Source organism: Bos mutus, chromosome 11 (assembly GCF_027580195.1).
Source record: "Bos mutus isolate GX-2022 chromosome 11, NWIPB_WYAK_1.1, whole genome shotgun sequence".
NCBI classification, from domain to species: Eukaryota; Metazoa; Chordata; class Mammalia; order Artiodactyla; family Bovidae; genus Bos; species Bos mutus.
Window position 1 is genome coordinate 65,953,750 of NC_091627.1, and position 17,887 is coordinate 65,971,636.

A 17,887-nucleotide genomic window follows, 5' to 3' on the forward strand; every position below is an offset into this window, starting at 1 on the left:
TAGGCTACCCACAAGAGACCCTCTGAGGAAAAACAACCAGAATTAAAATAGAATGAACATTTCCAGCCACTTCCCCCAACCCTCCAACTGAGGGATTAATTGATATGAAGCTGTAAGTAATGACAAGTCATTTAGATTCCTGAAGCCAATCTTTCATAAACTGGTCTTCATTTGAAATAGCCCTTTGAGAATTAACTTTACTTCACTAGTATAGTTCAGTCTTACCTAATTAAACTATGACATCACACTTTTCAAACTTTTATTTACTTTTACTACATATATACATTAATAACTATGGTTAGGTAAATGTTTTACCACTGTTTCCACTAAGTTCTACAGATATACACGTAATGTTAAAGAAAAAATTCTACAGTAACTCTTTCCCACTATTGAACGGTGAGATGACAGGATTAAAAATGCTTCCAAGCACACACCTCTCCCTGAAAACTCCATCTCAGGGAAACAAACTGCAAAGTGTGATGTGTTTACTTGAGAATCTAAACTCTAAGACCGTACCAACGACTATGTCATCTCTCCATCTACTACATACAGAAGAGCATTTTTAACACTGGTTAAATTAATTAAAATATTTTGGATGACAATATTAGCATCTATGAGTGGGTATGTAATTAACACAGTAAATTGATCATATATCTAAATTTAATGTAGATGTACTTTAAACAAAAGATAGATAATATAATATCTGTTGAATCTAGGAATCGAACATTTGGATATTTACTGTATTATTCTGTTATTTCCTGTACATCTGACAACAAAATGCTGAAAATTAAAAAACAAGAGTTGATCACCGCTGAAGAAGACAATATCTAACTATGAAAATATTTTTTAATTTGAAAGCTGAAACATATGTTGTGGATTATTTTATTTCTGTATAATTTATATTTCTGTATAATTTATTATAATACATAAAGTTTATCAGGTGCACTTGATAGTTAATATAATCATTAACAGCATATTTTCATATATATTTCCTATATGTAAAGTCATACTTTTACTTATGGTATTACTGCTTGGAAATATAGGAAAATTTAGTTATTAATATTTTTCTTCTACATTCTCATGTCACTTTCTAAATATAAATTAGCATCCAATTTTTACTTTGCTTTTTAATATGGTGGTGTTCTCAGTTGCTCAACATTTCTAAATGATTATTGCCAAGAGAAACACCCCCCAAAAAATGTACAGGTGGAGTGGGACTTGAATTCTATTTCCCTAGAAAGCAGATACCAGAAACAGCTGACACTAGAATACATAACTAAAATAAAAACAATCCATGTGATTTATGAAGCTGCTACTGTGCCAGACACTCTAACTGCTTTTATCTTATTTAATCATCTTAATAATAACATGAGGTAAGTATCATTAACTTTGTTGACAAATAAGAAAACAGAGTCTCAGAGAGGTTAAACAACTTGCTCAGTATCACAGAGCAAATATTCACAGAGCTCTGCACTGAAATCCAAAACGTTCAGAATCCAAAGCCAACACTCAAATCTGCCGATTACTTTGCCTCCCTTGTTAGTTTTAACACCATTTAGACAACATTATATATACTGCTTCTATAGTTAGGGAAGTATTTGAAGCAGGTATTTTAACTTAAAACTCCAAAAGATATACTGACCAAAGACAGGTATACTGGCAAGGAAGAAATAAGCAGCAGATCGAGGTCTAAGCTGCAGCACTAACAAAATTTTTCATGCAACCAAACTTTCATGAAACTATTTGTTTAAAACTACTTCATTCTGATGAAAAAGACTGTCTAGTTAAAACATTAATTTATAAAGTGTTAAATGGTTCTTCCAAGCTGGAACAGAAACAACAAAGAAATCACACTGGAGAACTGGTCCTTACTATGAAGATAAACTGCAGTAAACTTATCTGGGTGAGATTCACCAAATGGAATGAAAGAATTGGGAGAAAAAGAAAAATATCAGTGTTAATCCCCAAATGGATCTGATTATTTGCCTAACATGTTTTCTATATAGACAACAGTTTTTTTCTTATATAGAGTAACATTACAAAGTAGGAGGAAAAACAAGTTTTTGTAGGAAATAATAAAATGAACCTGAAAACTTCTGCCTTAAGCAAACAGGGTTTAATTGCTCAAAATACTAGTTTATATATTCAGAAATGACAATAGGAAAGCAGAAAACATCTCAGTAAGACGCTTATCTGAGAAGTGAATTGTGACTATATGCAGAACAAATTTAAAGGTTACTCTTGTTTTTCCAACTAGTAACCTATGTTATTTTTTATTTATTTTTTAACCTATGTTATTTAGTAGTTTTTCCAATTCAGATATAAAAAGAGCTAGGGAACTTTAAGGTGGCTCCAATTTACTGCAATTAGGATATTAGGAAAGTAGAATGCAATGTGTCACATTTCAAATAAATAAAATCAGGGCTCTCATTTCTTCAGTACCTTTTAAATCCTAGGCCTTAGTTTTTGATGAAACACTACTGTGTGATCTCAGGAGAAGTTATTCAACAGAGCAAAGGTGTCTTACATTTGGGCAATGTGTATTCTTAACCCAACCAAACAGTTTAAGATCTATGCCAGGACTTTGAAAGTCTTGTCTAAATGTCAAAATTGGGTTATGCCACATAGAGGGAATAGTGCCTTCATTAACATTTATTTGTACATCAACCAAGGAGTATTTATAGCAGTGAAATTTACTTAAAAATAAAAATCAACGGTATGTTTTTCTGACTACTAGTAGATTCAATAGTAACTTGAAGGTTTACCTTAATATCTTATAATTGAAAAATGGGTTCCCTTTTTTGAATTATTGTTTAGGAAGTTAAATATTGTGTAAACCATGTCATTTCCCCAAGTTTGGTAGCATGAAAACACATTCGCAGTTTATCTCACATATATTTTGTAAGTTGGAGTGCCATATTAGAGTGAAATGCAGCCATGCAGGAAATAACACAAGACTTGGATTTCATAAACTGTAGCAATTGGCAAAAAAATTTAAAAGTATGCAATATAGTTCTTTCCTTGATACTGAATATATCATATAAACAAATGGACATTTAAAATGCAATTTAGATATCACATTGTATGGTCATCAATGATGTCAAATTAAAACAGGTATTATACACTCAATGCACAGGTCTGAAGTATTTAAAAAAGCTCAATATGTTAAGTGCAGTATATCTCTAGAGAAATTAGGTATTGACTGCATGCCTCAGTGAGCAGAAAAATCTACAAAAATCCATACCACACATTGATCCCAATATTGCTTTTTAACATTACTAAGAATGTAACAAATTTTAAAATAGTGTATTTGACACAGATATAATTCCCTTTAATTATCAGGCAACAAGCCCAAAAATATGTCAATGTTTATACATGTTGGTTTTTATGAATAAAAGATTAATAATAGATGAGATAAGCCCAACATGTATTACTCTAATTTTACACTAAATGAAGCACTTCAGCCACTCAAAAAACACTTCTAGGTCATATAAGAGAACTGAGTTTAGAAGAATGATTACAATTTGAAAAAATACAGATATATACATGTACAATAGCTCAAGAATAGTTATCTATCCATTCACCCATCTGTTCATTCACCTTTATATATCTCTATTCATATTTTTACTTATAATAATACAAGCTACCCTCCTTTTACACAGTTGAACTAAAAATGCTTATGTAAAACTGATGACTGGCACCTTATACAAATTTATTATGAAAACCCAACTATTAATAATCCACAGAAACATGAGAGTTAGCTTCAGTTTCTGAATAACCACTACAAAGGTAACAGACCAGACAGTCTGACCAGGTTAGCAATATATCTGTTAAGTGTCTAATCCATAAGTCAGTCTTACATTGAAGGCTGGATATTTCCCAGGGCCTGATCAAGCCAAGATAAACCTAAAACATAACAAATGCTCTGACAACTAGAGATTCTATTTTCTAGTGATAACTTGTTTTGCTCTTTATGTTTTCCCTTGCATTATCTGTCTCAGTATTTATTTGATCTCATAGCTGCACTGGTATAGAAAAGATTTTTCTGAGATTAAACTACATAATGTATACTGAAAGTAAACACATTAATATTTATGAATCTGACCTTCTGCATTTACCTACAGGATTTATGGCCTTGTTTATACTAGTTTCTAGATAGGACTAAATGATTACTTCATTTTGAATAAAATCCTAAAGTGAAATGTTTTATTTTGGAAAATTAAATCTAAAACATTAGGAATGAATAGTATTCAAATATTTCAGCAAATGTGTGTACATGCACATCTATGCATCTGTGTGTGGAAGTATATATGTGTGTACACATATATGTGAAGGCATATGCATATATATGTATACCTATATATGTAAATACAGATATGGTGAGAACTTTACTGTATACTCTATTTTTAATGCATTAAGGGAATCTAATTTTTATAGAAATCTTTTTAAACCTGTGGTAAAAATGAATATTCACTCCAGGTTATAACTTTTCAGCAAATCCCAAAAATAGGTAGTGGAGGTTCCAACCTGAGTAGTCTTCCCAAAGAGGTAATATCTTTCTATTACTATTCTCAGTTCATTCTTCTCTCCAAAGACCTAGCATGGTGAAATCTACCCAGCTCATCAACATGTACTATTATTTAGGGAGCAAAAAACTTAAATACACTACAGAATAAAATATTGTTCAAATCTTTCATGAAGGTAGCATAATGAAAATATTTACCTAAACTATGGAATAACTGAGGAGGATTTTCAGAATTACCACAGTCCAAACAGTGATCAGACCAACATCCATCAACTCCACTTTCCCATTCCACAATCACAGTTATATTTATAATGGTCAAAATCTAATCACATCAGTATTAGAGCTACTGGTTGAACTTGGTGGCCCAATCATAAGTTAACATCGTCAATAATGTAATTGGACCAATGCTTAAGAGTCTGTATGATGAATTTCCAGTTATACTACTATCAAAAAGTACTTTCAGGTCTCTAAATATTCTTTCATACTAATACATCTTGCAATAGTAAAGAACAAAATTCACTGAGAACTTTAAAAAAATAAAACAAAACATTATCAGTGAACACTTGACTTTTACATTCCTTGTCCTTAATCGCTCAGTCTTGTCTGAATCTTTGCGACCCCATGGACTACAGCCCACCAGGCTCCTCTGTCCATGGGGTTTTCCAGGCAAGAACACTGGAGAGGGTTTCCACTCCCTTCTCCAGAGGATCTTCCCAATCCAGGGATCAAACCCAGGTCTCCTGCACCGCAGGTGGATTTTTTTACCGTCTGAGTCACCAGGGAAGCCCTTAATTAAAGCCAGTGTCCCATTTATATCATTTTTAAAAGGCCATTTATTCATTAACAATGTTAATGGTGAAAACCAAACTATCTTTGAAAAAAAATGCAGTGATTTCTCTTACTCTGATCAGGAGTTATATGAGCTAATTTCCAACCCCCCGAAATTTAACCTATGATTCTTCCTGAAAGGAAGAAGGTATACAACTGACACCCTTGTTCCACTTTTTCAGTGGCCAACCAGTCCATTCTGAAGGAGATCAGCCCTGGGATTTCTTTGGAAGGACTGATGCTAAAGCTGAAACTCCAGTACTTTGGCCACCTCATGCCAAGAGTTGACTCATTGGAAAAGACTCTGATGCTGGGAGGGATTGGGGGCAGGAGGAGAAGGGGACGACAGAGGATGAGATGGCTGGATGGCATCACTGACTCGATGGACGTGAGTCTGAGTGAACTCTGGGAGTTGGTGATGGACAGGGAGGCCTGGCATGCTGCGATTCATGGGGTCGCAAAGAGTAGGACACGACTGAGTGACTGAACTGACTGACTGACCTTAAACTACAGTGGGTTTTAAATGCCCTCGAAAATTATCAAGACCCTCTACATTACATGGTCAATGATCCTTTTAATAGAAAAGGCAATGATATACAGTTGTTTGCACCAACAAAAACTTGTTAGAAAGTATCAGTTTAGGGTAACAGTTCAACAGCCATTAACAAGTGCAAATATCTAACTGCCTTTTAGTGAAAATGCGGTCCATTTGAAGCTGTTTAAAAATTATTTGTGTGGTTTAGTACATTTGAAAATACTTTTGTAAACAAAGTTTATGAATAATATAATTTTGAAAGCCAAAGTTTTTCAAGTCACCATTTTTTTTTTACTAGCATAACATTAGAATTGACTTTTTGTCTTGCTGACAGAGCAACTAAGAAAGTACAGTTGCATTGACCATATTGATTGTGAACAAAGCAACCATCAGGGGGGACTCTGCACCATATATTTTCAATATTGAACTCCTACTTCCTTTTCCATGGCTTTCTGGGTCGGCTATTGGATTTGGACTGCAGTGTAATAAACAGCTAAGGTTTAATTAATGGTAAATGAATACAAGACATAGGTTATGACTTTAACTAATTAGGGAATTGTTGAATTAAGTCTGCCTTGGAATGCAAGGCAGTACAATCAATATCCAATAAAAGGACTATGTATGTAATTTACCTGCAAATGTGTTTCCAATACCATCAAAGTGAGTTTAAATAAGTAAGATATATGAAAGGTGACTAGGAGAGATTTCCACAAGTTAACACTTCATAGTTTCAGAAAAGACTTCCTTATTGTTGAGATGGTATCTTCTAAATCTCTGGTGAGAGCACAATGAAAAATATGAATCATTCTTCACACATGTACCTGCACCAAACCCGAAAGAGTTTCTAAAGCATAAAAATTCAGTTGTTAACTTTCAAGTTTAACGTAAACAACTAGTACTTTAGGCTGCTCCAAATGAGCAACAAATTTTGCTTACTTGACATCTTTTATTCTTTTTTCACTTGTCAAAAGTCTGTATCTCTTCTCTCAGTTAGAAGAGTATTTGTTGACATACAGGAATTCACTACTTTTGATAAAAATCTCACCACTGTTCTCATTCTTCAAACTGACCAGGCAAAAAGGTCATTTCATGGAGCCTTAGGACTTTGTTCTAATTTTTCTGAAATAAAAAAAAGAAACCTACCTACTCCCTTGTGGGCATCCAAGCTGGTAAACTCTATTGTCCCATTATGGCCTTTTTTAGGATTTTCCTGATACTGTTTGTGGTTCCCATTGGGACAATATCTGTAGGAAAGTCCATAATCTGCAAGATAAACCTGGAAGATGTGAACAGATAAATGAATAATGTTTTTGTCCTTTGAAAATTTAACCTTTATAATTAAGTCTTAAGAAACTGATAGGTTAAGAGAACCTCAGATCTGTATTTTATTAAACCAAACGGTGCCTTCAGATAAAATATATACAACTGGGGGCCATAACAATGAACTGTCTAACTTAAATCCTTACTTCAACATAGGCATATCTTGTTTCTGAGTTGACTTAGATTTTCATTCTTTTTATTCTGCTCTTAAATTCCCTTCCCTCCAGGTGGGCATGTAGATGTCATAAACCACAATATGTCTTTTTATCTATATTCATACAGCTTATGAGGATCAGCCTTTTTTCTTAGTAACCCCTCCCTGTAACATAAAACTATTTCAACAGGGAGGGGAGATGAGAACAATCTAAAAATAGTAAGCTAATATTACAGGAATCTCCATTAACAGGAAGCATAAAAACAGTGAACAGACTATAAGAGATAACTGTCAAAATTAAAAAAAAACAAAACAAAAAAAAACCCAGCATCATGTTGTCCGTATTTCAGAATGGAACATCAATGCAGTACTTTTGGTCTTTCAGACCAATCTATATCATCACTGTTATCTTTGTAAGTCAGTCAGAATCTAAGCAGGGTATCCAAACAGAATATAGATTGTTGAAAAGTCAGATGGTAACTCAAGTGAATTTTCCTAAGGTTACTTTTGGAGAGAGAAAGAAGGGAGGGGAGAAGTAGTTTTACAGATAGACCATACACTGAATAGGGATATGTTATGATTAGACGTTTATTCTAACATATATCAGATGGTAAAGAGTCAGTCTGCATGCAGAACACCTGGGTTCAATCCCTGGGTTGGGAAGATCTCCTGGAGAAGGGAATGGCACCAACTCCAGTGTTCTTGCCTGGAAAATCCCACAGACAGAGGTGCCTGGCAGGCTACAGTCCAAAGTGGTGCTAAGAGTCATACACAACTGAAGCGACAGCATGCACGCACGTCAGCATATTATACTTTCCACATACATGTTACCATGATCCTCTCCCCTCTAAACTACTGGAAAAGAAAGCAGCTTCAACTTTTAAAATGGATTGTTTCACATGTATTTCTTTAAAATTTAGGGAATAAGGCAACACTTCACAATGTTCAGCTTTAAGACAATAGAGTATTAATATTATAATACAACTGGAATTTTAAAAGATACCTATTAAAAGAAAATTAAATTTTAATTGAAGTTGTTGGTTTCAGGACAGCCTAAGTAGAAGATATTCTGAACTTCAAAATATAAACAACACAGTTTCCTTCATTTGCTGAAGAACATAGCTTGCTAGATTGTATGAAAACATGATATTTCAGTTTTGTCTCTCACTCACAGATGCCATTTCTCAACATGGCTTCAGGAGTAACTGCCCAAAGTAACTGCACTTCAGAATCAGATGTAAAACTGGTTGCTTGCTTTCACTATTTATGATGCATTTTTATCTTTATTTGAGAACTAAATAGACTTCACTTTGCAAAGTAGACATCCTGAGAATGTAGATATTGATAGCAAATGGAAAGGCTCTCATTCAGTTCAACAGAGATATCAAAAGCTTTACAGATGAGAAAAAGCTAAGAGAATTCAGCATCACCAAACCAGCTTTACAATAAATGCTAAAGGATCTTCTCTACGTGGGACACACAGAGAAGAAAAAGACCCTCAAAAACAAACCCAAAACAATTCAGAAAATGGCTATAGGAACATTCATATTGATAATTATCTTAAATGTAAATGAACTAAATGCTCCAACCAAAACACATAGACTGGCTGAATGGATACAAAAACAAGTCCTGTATATATACAAGAGACCCACTTCAGATCTAGGGACACATACAACCTGAAAGTGAGGGGAGAGAAATAGATATACCATGCAAATGGAAATCAGAAGAAAGCTGGAGTAGCAATACTTATACCAGATAAAAAAGACTTTACAAAGTAAAGACTGTTACTAGAGATAAGGAAGCACACCACATAATGATCAAGGGTTCAATCCAAGAAAATACAACAATTATAAATATTTATGCACCAAACATAGGAGCACCTTAATACATAAGGCAAATGCTAACAGCTATAAAAGGGGAAACTGAAAATAACACTTTAATAGTGGGGGACTTTAACACCCCACTTACATTAGTGGACAGAAAATACATGGACAGACCACCCAGAAAGAAAAAAACAAAAAAGAAAACACAAGCTTTAAATGACACCATAGACCAGATAGATTTAACTGCTATTTATAGGACATTCCACCTGAAAGCAGCAGAATACACTTTTTTTTCTCCAGTGCACACAGAACATTCTCCAGCATAGATCATATACTGGGTCACAAATCAAGCCTTAGAAAGTTTAAGAAAATTGAAATTTCATCAAGTGTCATTTCCATAATGCTATGAGATTAGAAATCAATTACAGGAGAAAAAAAAAAACCTGTAAAAAAAAATCACAAACACACAGCAAAAAAACACACAGCATTAAATAACTAAGAGATCACTGAGGAAATTAAAGAGGAAATAAAAAAACTACATAGAAAAAAATGACAACAAAAACACAATGACCCAAATCTATGGGGTGCAGCAAAAGCAGTTATAAAAGGGAATTTTATAGCAATTCAATCTCATTTCAAGAAACATCTCAAATAAACAATCTAGCCTTACACCTAAAGCAAGCAGAAAAAGATGAACAGACAAAACTTAAAGTCAGTAGAAGAAATCATAATGATCAGAGCAGAAATAAACAGAAATGAAGAAATCAAGAGCAAAGATCAATAAAACTCAAAGTTGGTCCTTAGAGAAGATAAACAAAATTGATAAACTTTTAGCCAAACTATCAAGAAAAAAAGGGAGAGGACTCAAATCAATAAAATTAGAAATGAAAAAGAAAGTACAACTGACACTGCAGAAATACAAAGGATCATAAGAGACTAGCAAGCAACTATATGCCAATAAAATGGACAACCTGGAAGAAACAGGCAAATTAATGGAAAGGTACAACTCTGCAAGACTAAACCAGGAAGAATTAGAAAATGTAAAGAGATCAATCGCAAGTAATGAAATCGAAACTATAATTAAAAATCTTCTAAGAAACAGCAGTCCAGGACCAGATGGCTTCACAGGTAAATTCTATCAAACATTTTAAGAGCTAACATCAATCCTTCTCAAACTCTTCCAAAAAATTACAGAAGGAGGAACACTCTCAAATTCATTCTGTGAGGCTACCATTAGCCAGACACCAAAACCAGACAAAGATATCATGAAAAAAGAAAATTACAGACCAGTATCACCTCATGCGAAGAGTTGACTCATTGGAAAAGACTCTGATGCTAGGAGGGATTGGGGGCAAGAGGAGAAGGGGATGACAGAGGATGAGATGGCTGGATGGCATCACTGACTCGATGGACATGAGTCTCAGTGAACTCCGGGAGTTGGTGATGGACAGGGAGGCCTGGCATGATGCGATTCATGGGGTCACAAAGAGTCGGACACAACTGAGCGACTGATCTGATCTGATCTGATCACTGATGAACATAAGACACAAAAATCCTCAACAAAATATTAGCAGACAGAATCCAAGAGCACATTAAACGGATCAAACACCATGATCAAGTGGGATCTATCCCAGGAATGCAAGGATTCTTCAATATACACAAAGCAATCAATGTTAACACCATATTAACAAATTAGAGAATAAAAAAGCAATCTTCTCAACAGATGCAGGAAAAACTTCTGACAAAATTCAACACACGTTTATGATAAAAACTCTCCAGAAAGTGGGCACAGAGGGAATCTACCTCAACATAATAAAGGTCATATATGACAAACCCACAGTAAACATCATTTTCAATGGTGAAAAACTGAAAGCATTTCCACTAGGATCAGGAATAAGACAAGGATGTCCACTCTTGCCACTCATATTCACCATAGTTTTAGGAGTCCTAGTCATGGCAATCAGAGAAGAAACAGAAATAAAAGGAATATAAACTGGAAAATTAGAAATAAAACTGTTACTATTTGCAGATGACATGATACTGTACATAGACAATTCTAAAATCCTAAAAATGCCACTAGAAAACTACTAGAACTAATCTATGAATTTAGTAAAGCTGCAGGATACAAAACTAATGCACAGAAATGTCTTGCTTTCCTATACAATAACAATGGAAGATCAGAAAGAGAAATTAAGGAAACAATTCCATTCACCACTGCAACAAAAAGAATAAAATATTTAGGAATAAATGTACCTAAGGAAGCAAAAGAACTATACTCAAGAAAACTATAAAACACTAATGAAAGAAATCAGAGATGACACAAACAGATAGACAGATATACCATGTTCTTGGATTGGAAGAATCAACACTGTCAAAATGAATGTACTACTCACAGCAATCTATAGATTCCATGCAATCCCTATTATATTGCTAATGGCATTCTTCACAGAATTAGAAGAAAAATTTTTACAATTTTTATGGAAACACAAAAGACACCAAATAGCCAAAGCAATCTTGAAAAAGAAACACAGAGGCAGAGGAATTAGGCTCCCCAATTCTGAACTATAGTACAAAGCTACAGTAACCAAGACAGTATGGTATTGGCACAAAAGCAGAAATGTAGACTAATGGCACAGGATAAAAAGTCCAGAGATAAACCCAGGCACCTATGGTCACCTAATCTATGACAAAAGAGGCAAAAATGTACAATAGAGAAAAGACAGCCTCTTCAGTAAGTGGTTCTGTGAAAACTGGACAGTTACATGTAAAAAAAAATGAAATTAGAACATCACCAAACACCATGCTGCTGCTGCTGCTGCTGCTAAGTTGCTTCAGTCATGTCTGACTCTGTGTGACCCCAGAGACGGCAGCCCACCAGGCTCTCCCGTCCCTGGGATTCTCCAGGCAGGAACACTGGAGTGGGTTGCCATTTCCTTCTCCAATGCATGAAAGTGAAAAGTGAAAGTGAAGTCACTCAGTCATGTCTGACTCTTAGCGACCCCATGGACTGCAGCCTACCAGGCTCCTCCATTCATGGGATTTGCCAGGCAAGAGTACTGGAGTGGGTTGCCATTGCCTTCTCTGACCAAACACCATACACAAAAATAAACTAAAAATGCATTAAAGACCTAAGCGTAAGACTAGACATTATATAACTCTTAGAGGAAAACCAAGGAAAAAGACTGTGACATAAACTATAGCAAGATCTTTTTTGACCTATCTCCTAATAAAAACAAAAATAAACAAATGGGACCTAATAAAACATAGAATATTTTGCACAGCAAAGGAAACCATAAACAAGAGGAAAACACAGCCCTTAGAATGGGAGAAAATATTTGCAAATGAAGCAATGGACAAAGGATTAATCTCAAAAATATACAAACAACTCATGGAGCTCAATACAAAAAAGCTGCCCAGGTGGCACAAGTGATAAAGAAGCCACCTGCCAATGCAGGAGACTTTTAAGAGACGTGGGCTTGAACCCTGGGTTGGGAAGATCCTTTGGAGGAGGGCATGGAAATCCACTCCAGTATTCTTGCCTGGAGAATCCCAGGGACAGGGGAGCCTGGTGGGCTGCCGTCTCTGGGGTTGCACAGAGTTGGACATGACTGAAGCGACTTAGCAGCAGCAGTAGCAAAGCAACTAAAGCAACTCAGCATACAGCATGCACATAGAGATCAACACAAAAAACCAACAACCCAAGCAGAAAATGGGCCTAAGATCTAAACAGGCATCTCTTCAAAGAAGACATACAGATGGCAGAGGGACATGGAAAGATGTTCAACATCACTAATTATTAGAAAAATACACATCAAAACTACAAAGAGCACTTCAAACTGATCAGAATGGTCATCATCAAAAAATCTACAAACAGTCCATGGAATTTATAAATTCTATACAAAATGTACAAAATCTATACAGTCCATGGAATTTTCCAGGCCAGAATACTGGAGTGGGTAGCTTTTCCCTTCTCTAGGGTATCTTCCTAATCCAGGGATCAAACCCAGGTCACCCGCATTACAGGCAGATTCTTTACCAGCTGAGCCACAAGGGAAGCCCAATTAATAGAAAAATACCAGTCAAAACTACAATGAGGTATCACCTCACACTGGTCAGAATGGCCATCATCAAAAAATCTACAGACAATAAAATGCTGGACAGGGTGTGGAGAAAAGGGAACCCTCTGGCACTGCTGGTGGAAATGTAGATTGATACAGTCACTGTAGAGCACAGTATGGAGGTTCCTTAAAACACTAAAAATAGAACTACCACATGACCCAGCAATCCCACTACTGGGCATATACCTTGAGAAAACCATAATTCAAAAGGACACATGTACCCCAATGTTCATAGCAGCACTATTTACAATAGCCAGGACATGGAAACAATCTAAATATCCATCTAAAGATTAATGGATAAAGATGTGGTACATATATACAATGGAGTAATACTCAGCCACCAAAAGAAACAATAAAGGGTCATATGTAGAGACATGAATGGACCTAGAGTTTGTCATACAGAGTGAAGTAAGTTGGAAAGAGATAAACAAGTATCTTATATTAACACATACATGTGGAATCTACAAGAACAGTGCTGATGAAACTATTTCCAGGGTAGGAATAGAGACACAGATGTAGAGAACAGACATGTGAGCACATGGCAGACAGGGAAGGGGATAGTGGGATGAACTGAGAAATTAGGATTGACATGTGTAAAACAGATAGCTAGTGGGAACCTTTAAAAAACACAAGACACTCAGCTTGGTGCTCGGTGGTGACCTAGATGGGTGTGATGGAGGTCCAAAAGGGAGGAGATATATTTATACATAGAGCTGATTCACTTCATTGTACAGCAGAAGATAATATAGCATTGTAAAGCAATTATATTCCTTCTTGCTAGGTACAGTAATCTTGGTTGGTTTTTCCCTTTCATCACTTTTAATACATCCTGCCATTCCCTTCTGGCCTACAGAGTTTTTGCTGAAAAATCAGCTAATAGCCTTAATGGGGATTCCCTTGTATGTTATTCAGTTTTGTTTTGTTCTCTTACAACCTTGTGAGACAGGTAGGGAAGATGTATCACTATACACATTTAACAGATGAAAAATAATATGATACACCCAAATAATGCAAGTCATCCAACACTCACTAAATTCAGCTTCTACAAAACATTTTATTGCTTTAGTGAATTTTTCGGCTGTCCCCTCCCCCTCAAAAAACATCTAATCTACACTAATACTTTCAAGGACTTTCAATTTTAATATTTTATTATTAAAAAGGTAGTATAGTAGCCATGGAGACACAACCTCATTAAGAAAGAACTGGTCTTTCACCTGTGAGGAGTGCAATACTCTGACAACCTCCAGAGGCAGCACCACTAGGAACCAGCACAGCAAGTGAGCCAAAACCACACTCTCCCCTGGCAGCTCCTACTGAAGAATGATCATGGTGGGAAAGCTGTGTGGCCATTTTTACCCAAATGGAGACTCTTCAAAGGGGACCCGTTAGCTCTGGTCATCCCTAATTGGCCAAGATTTTTTCGGAACTATATCACAGTCTGAGCTCTCCCTGCCCAATCTTCTTGTTTCCTTTTCTTTCATAGGTGTCATTGCAACATCTCACTCTGAAAGCTTTCCTTGTCCAAGCACACTTCCTCTCCTTTTATCTTTCTATTGTGCTGTGCTAAGTCGCTTCAGTTGTGTCTGACTCTGCGATCCTATGGACTCCAGCCCACCAGGCTCCTCTGTCCATCTGATTCTCCAGGCAAGAATACTGGAGGGGACTGCCATGCCTTCCTCCAGGGGATCTTTCAGATCCAGGGATTGAACCTGTGTCTCTTATGTCTCCTGCATTGGCAGGTGGGTTCTTTACTGCTAGTGCTTTTCTCCTATACAGGTACTATACTCCCTCGCCTCAATAAAGAGCTTGTACTCCTAATGCTGTCTCCACATCTGTGTCTCTGAAAAATGAATTTGACACAGATAGTAAATTATAGCCCTGATTAAAAGCACTAAACTAATAAAGATGAAAAACAAATTAGCTTTTGATGACCATGAAAATCATAACTTTTCCTATACTAAATAGATCTGCCTCAAAAACCAACTTCCTACTTTACCTAGCCAAATTTACAACCACAGAGCTAGGTTCGGGTTTCCCTGATAGCTCAGCTGGTAAAGAATACAGGTGCAATGCAGGAAACCCCAGTTCGATTCCTGGGTCGGGAAGATGCCCTGGAAAAGGGATAGGCTACCCACTCCAGTATTCTTGGGCTTCCCTGGTGGCTTAGATGGTAAAGAACCCACCTGCATTGTGGGAGACCTGGGTTTGATCCCTGTGTTGGGAAGATCCCTTGGAGAAGGGAAAGGTTACCCACTCCAGTATTCTGGCCTGGAAAATTCCATGGACTGTATAGTTGAGGCCAGGTTCTCAAGTTCTACATTTAACTAAATCTTTCCTTCCCTCTCCCTGCTTTCTTATGCTTGTGGGATCTTGTAACACTTTGTTTTTCCAAATGGACGAGAGAAAGGAATGATTAAAGAGCAGTGTGTGATAACTCTTCCTTGCAGTGAATCACACTGGAAGGGCCTTTGTCTTCAGTTCAGCACCCCTCCAGGAACACCCCAAGGGCTCTTCTCCACTTCCTACCATACCTCCTGGATTGACACCTCACACTTCCAAGATCCACCACTCATACCTGAATCCTATTCTGATAAGTAGACCCTTTTAAACACAAGGCTACTCGTTGGGTTTTCATTTGTGTTCAGATGGATTTACTATTTAAAAATGTACAAAGTTATTTAGCTTTTATTTATGCCTTAGTTTCACATGTATAGGCTATAAACTCCTATAGGACAATGATAATGATATATACATTTTTATATCCATGACAGCACCTACTCTGAGGTCTTCTGCACAGGAAGCTTAAATGAAATTTTATTGATCTGACTTGATAGTAATAATTGGACAAATAGAAGTAAATCCCTTTCAACAGCCACCTGAGTGCCAAGCATGATCAAATATGAAGAATCATACATTTTTAAAAGGAAAGAAAAACAAAATGAATGCATATGATTGAATACTTGCTATGCAAAGGCAATATACGCTTTACAGAAGTCAAATTATTTAACCCTCATGACCCTAAGAGCAAGCTATTTTAAGATACCTTGAGGATGAGAAAAGACGATAAGTGTTTAGGTTCTCTGTGCAAAACAAATAAACCTACAGTAACTGGCAAAGTTGAGATCAGAATCTAAATCAGCCTAACCAGAAGACTGAGGTTTTTCCAATGTCCCACACAGAGGAGGGAGGGGTGACACCAGCACATCTAGAAGTGACATCCACTCTGAAAAAAGCCTAACAGATTTTAAAATAATAATATTTTAGAGTAGGGGTGGAGACAGGTTATTTCCTAATTGGGGAACTCAAAGAACAAAGTGACATTGAGTTGGGCCTTGAAAAATATCTAAGATTTTCACGAATGGAGATAGGGAAGAGGAGATAAAACAAGGAAAACCAGGGCTGGATTAGTGTCTGCTGGGAATGTAGAGGTTATTAGAAACACATTACAAGCCAGGAAAACAAAAACAAAAAACAGTTATAATGGATTTATAGGAAGCTCTGAAAACCATGCTAAGAAGCTGGGACACAATTTCTGCATGCAGAAAGAAGTCACCAAAGTTTTTTGGCAAGGAATAATATTATCAGCGCTGGCAGCATCATAATGGGGAAATGAAAGCAGAGAATCCATTTAGGAAAATATGATAATAGTCCAGGCAAGAGACAATGAGAGGCTGGAGTAGGGCACTAGTGAACAAAGAAAGAAGACAAGAGAACAGTAAGAGGGTTGAGAGTCAAAAGTAACTCTAAAAACAGCGTGGCTAGTTGAGTTAGGATTCAATGACCTGGCAAAAAGAGAAAAGGAGGAAAAAGAGAAAATTCAGAAAGAAAATGATTTACTCATCTTTCTATCAAAAGCAAACTGATTGACTGATGGCTAACACACTAATTCCACTAGTTTCTGCTTCTCTTAGTTTATGCAGAGCTGAGTGATAGATTCACGGATGATGGAAAACATAAAGGACCTCCTTCCCATCAAGAGTCAAATCTGCTGCCTTCCTGCTCCTCAAGCAACCAGGAAACCTAAGTACCAGGCAGCCAGAACAGCTCATACAGAAGCATTTCTCAACACCTCCATGACAGACAGCCAAGTGTGAGGTGGAGAAGTGGGTGCAAGAGATAACAGAGCTGGAACAGAAAAAAAGATGTTCATGTGGACAAATGCCATTGCTCATTGAGATGTGACCACTCACTAAATCATATTACGACTTAACCTCCACTCTGTAGATTCACATTAAAGAGATGTGGATACAGTCCCAAAATGTGATTCACTTTTCAAGAACTTAAATCTCTCCTGTTGTAAAATCTAATCACCTTATCATAATTTAGACTACTTTATACAATTAAAGTCTTTTAAGTAGCATATCCTGTTGTAGCAAGAAATGCGTCTTAAACTCTCATCAGAGACTGATGGAAATTATACTGTGGAGGGAGATAGTCACTATTCATGATTTTGTTTAATCGCAATTTAGAAAACACTTTCAAAACTGTAGGAAAATATATAGACTTATTCAGCAACTTTAGAGGCTCTTATAAAAAAAGGCAGCATTTATCTTATTTCAATAGCACATAATATTTTCCTATTCT

General features: G+C 36.2%; 1 protein-coding gene across 4 annotated transcripts in view; it reads right to left on the reverse strand.

Annotated features, from left to right (window-relative positions):
• The window catches only part of VRK2 (VRK serine/threonine kinase 2), a 108,806-nt gene that overhangs the window by 26,172 nt on the left and 64,747 nt on the right, over window positions 1–17,887 (reverse strand). For all 4 annotated transcript variants that reach the window (XM_070379534.1, XM_070379535.1, XM_070379533.1 and 1 more), the window contains one exon: window positions 7,032–7,164. In XM_070379534.1, the coding sequence (XP_070235635.1) occupies window positions 7,032–7,164 (133 nt within the window). The remainder of the gene's footprint in view (window positions 1–7,031; window positions 7,165–17,887) is intronic.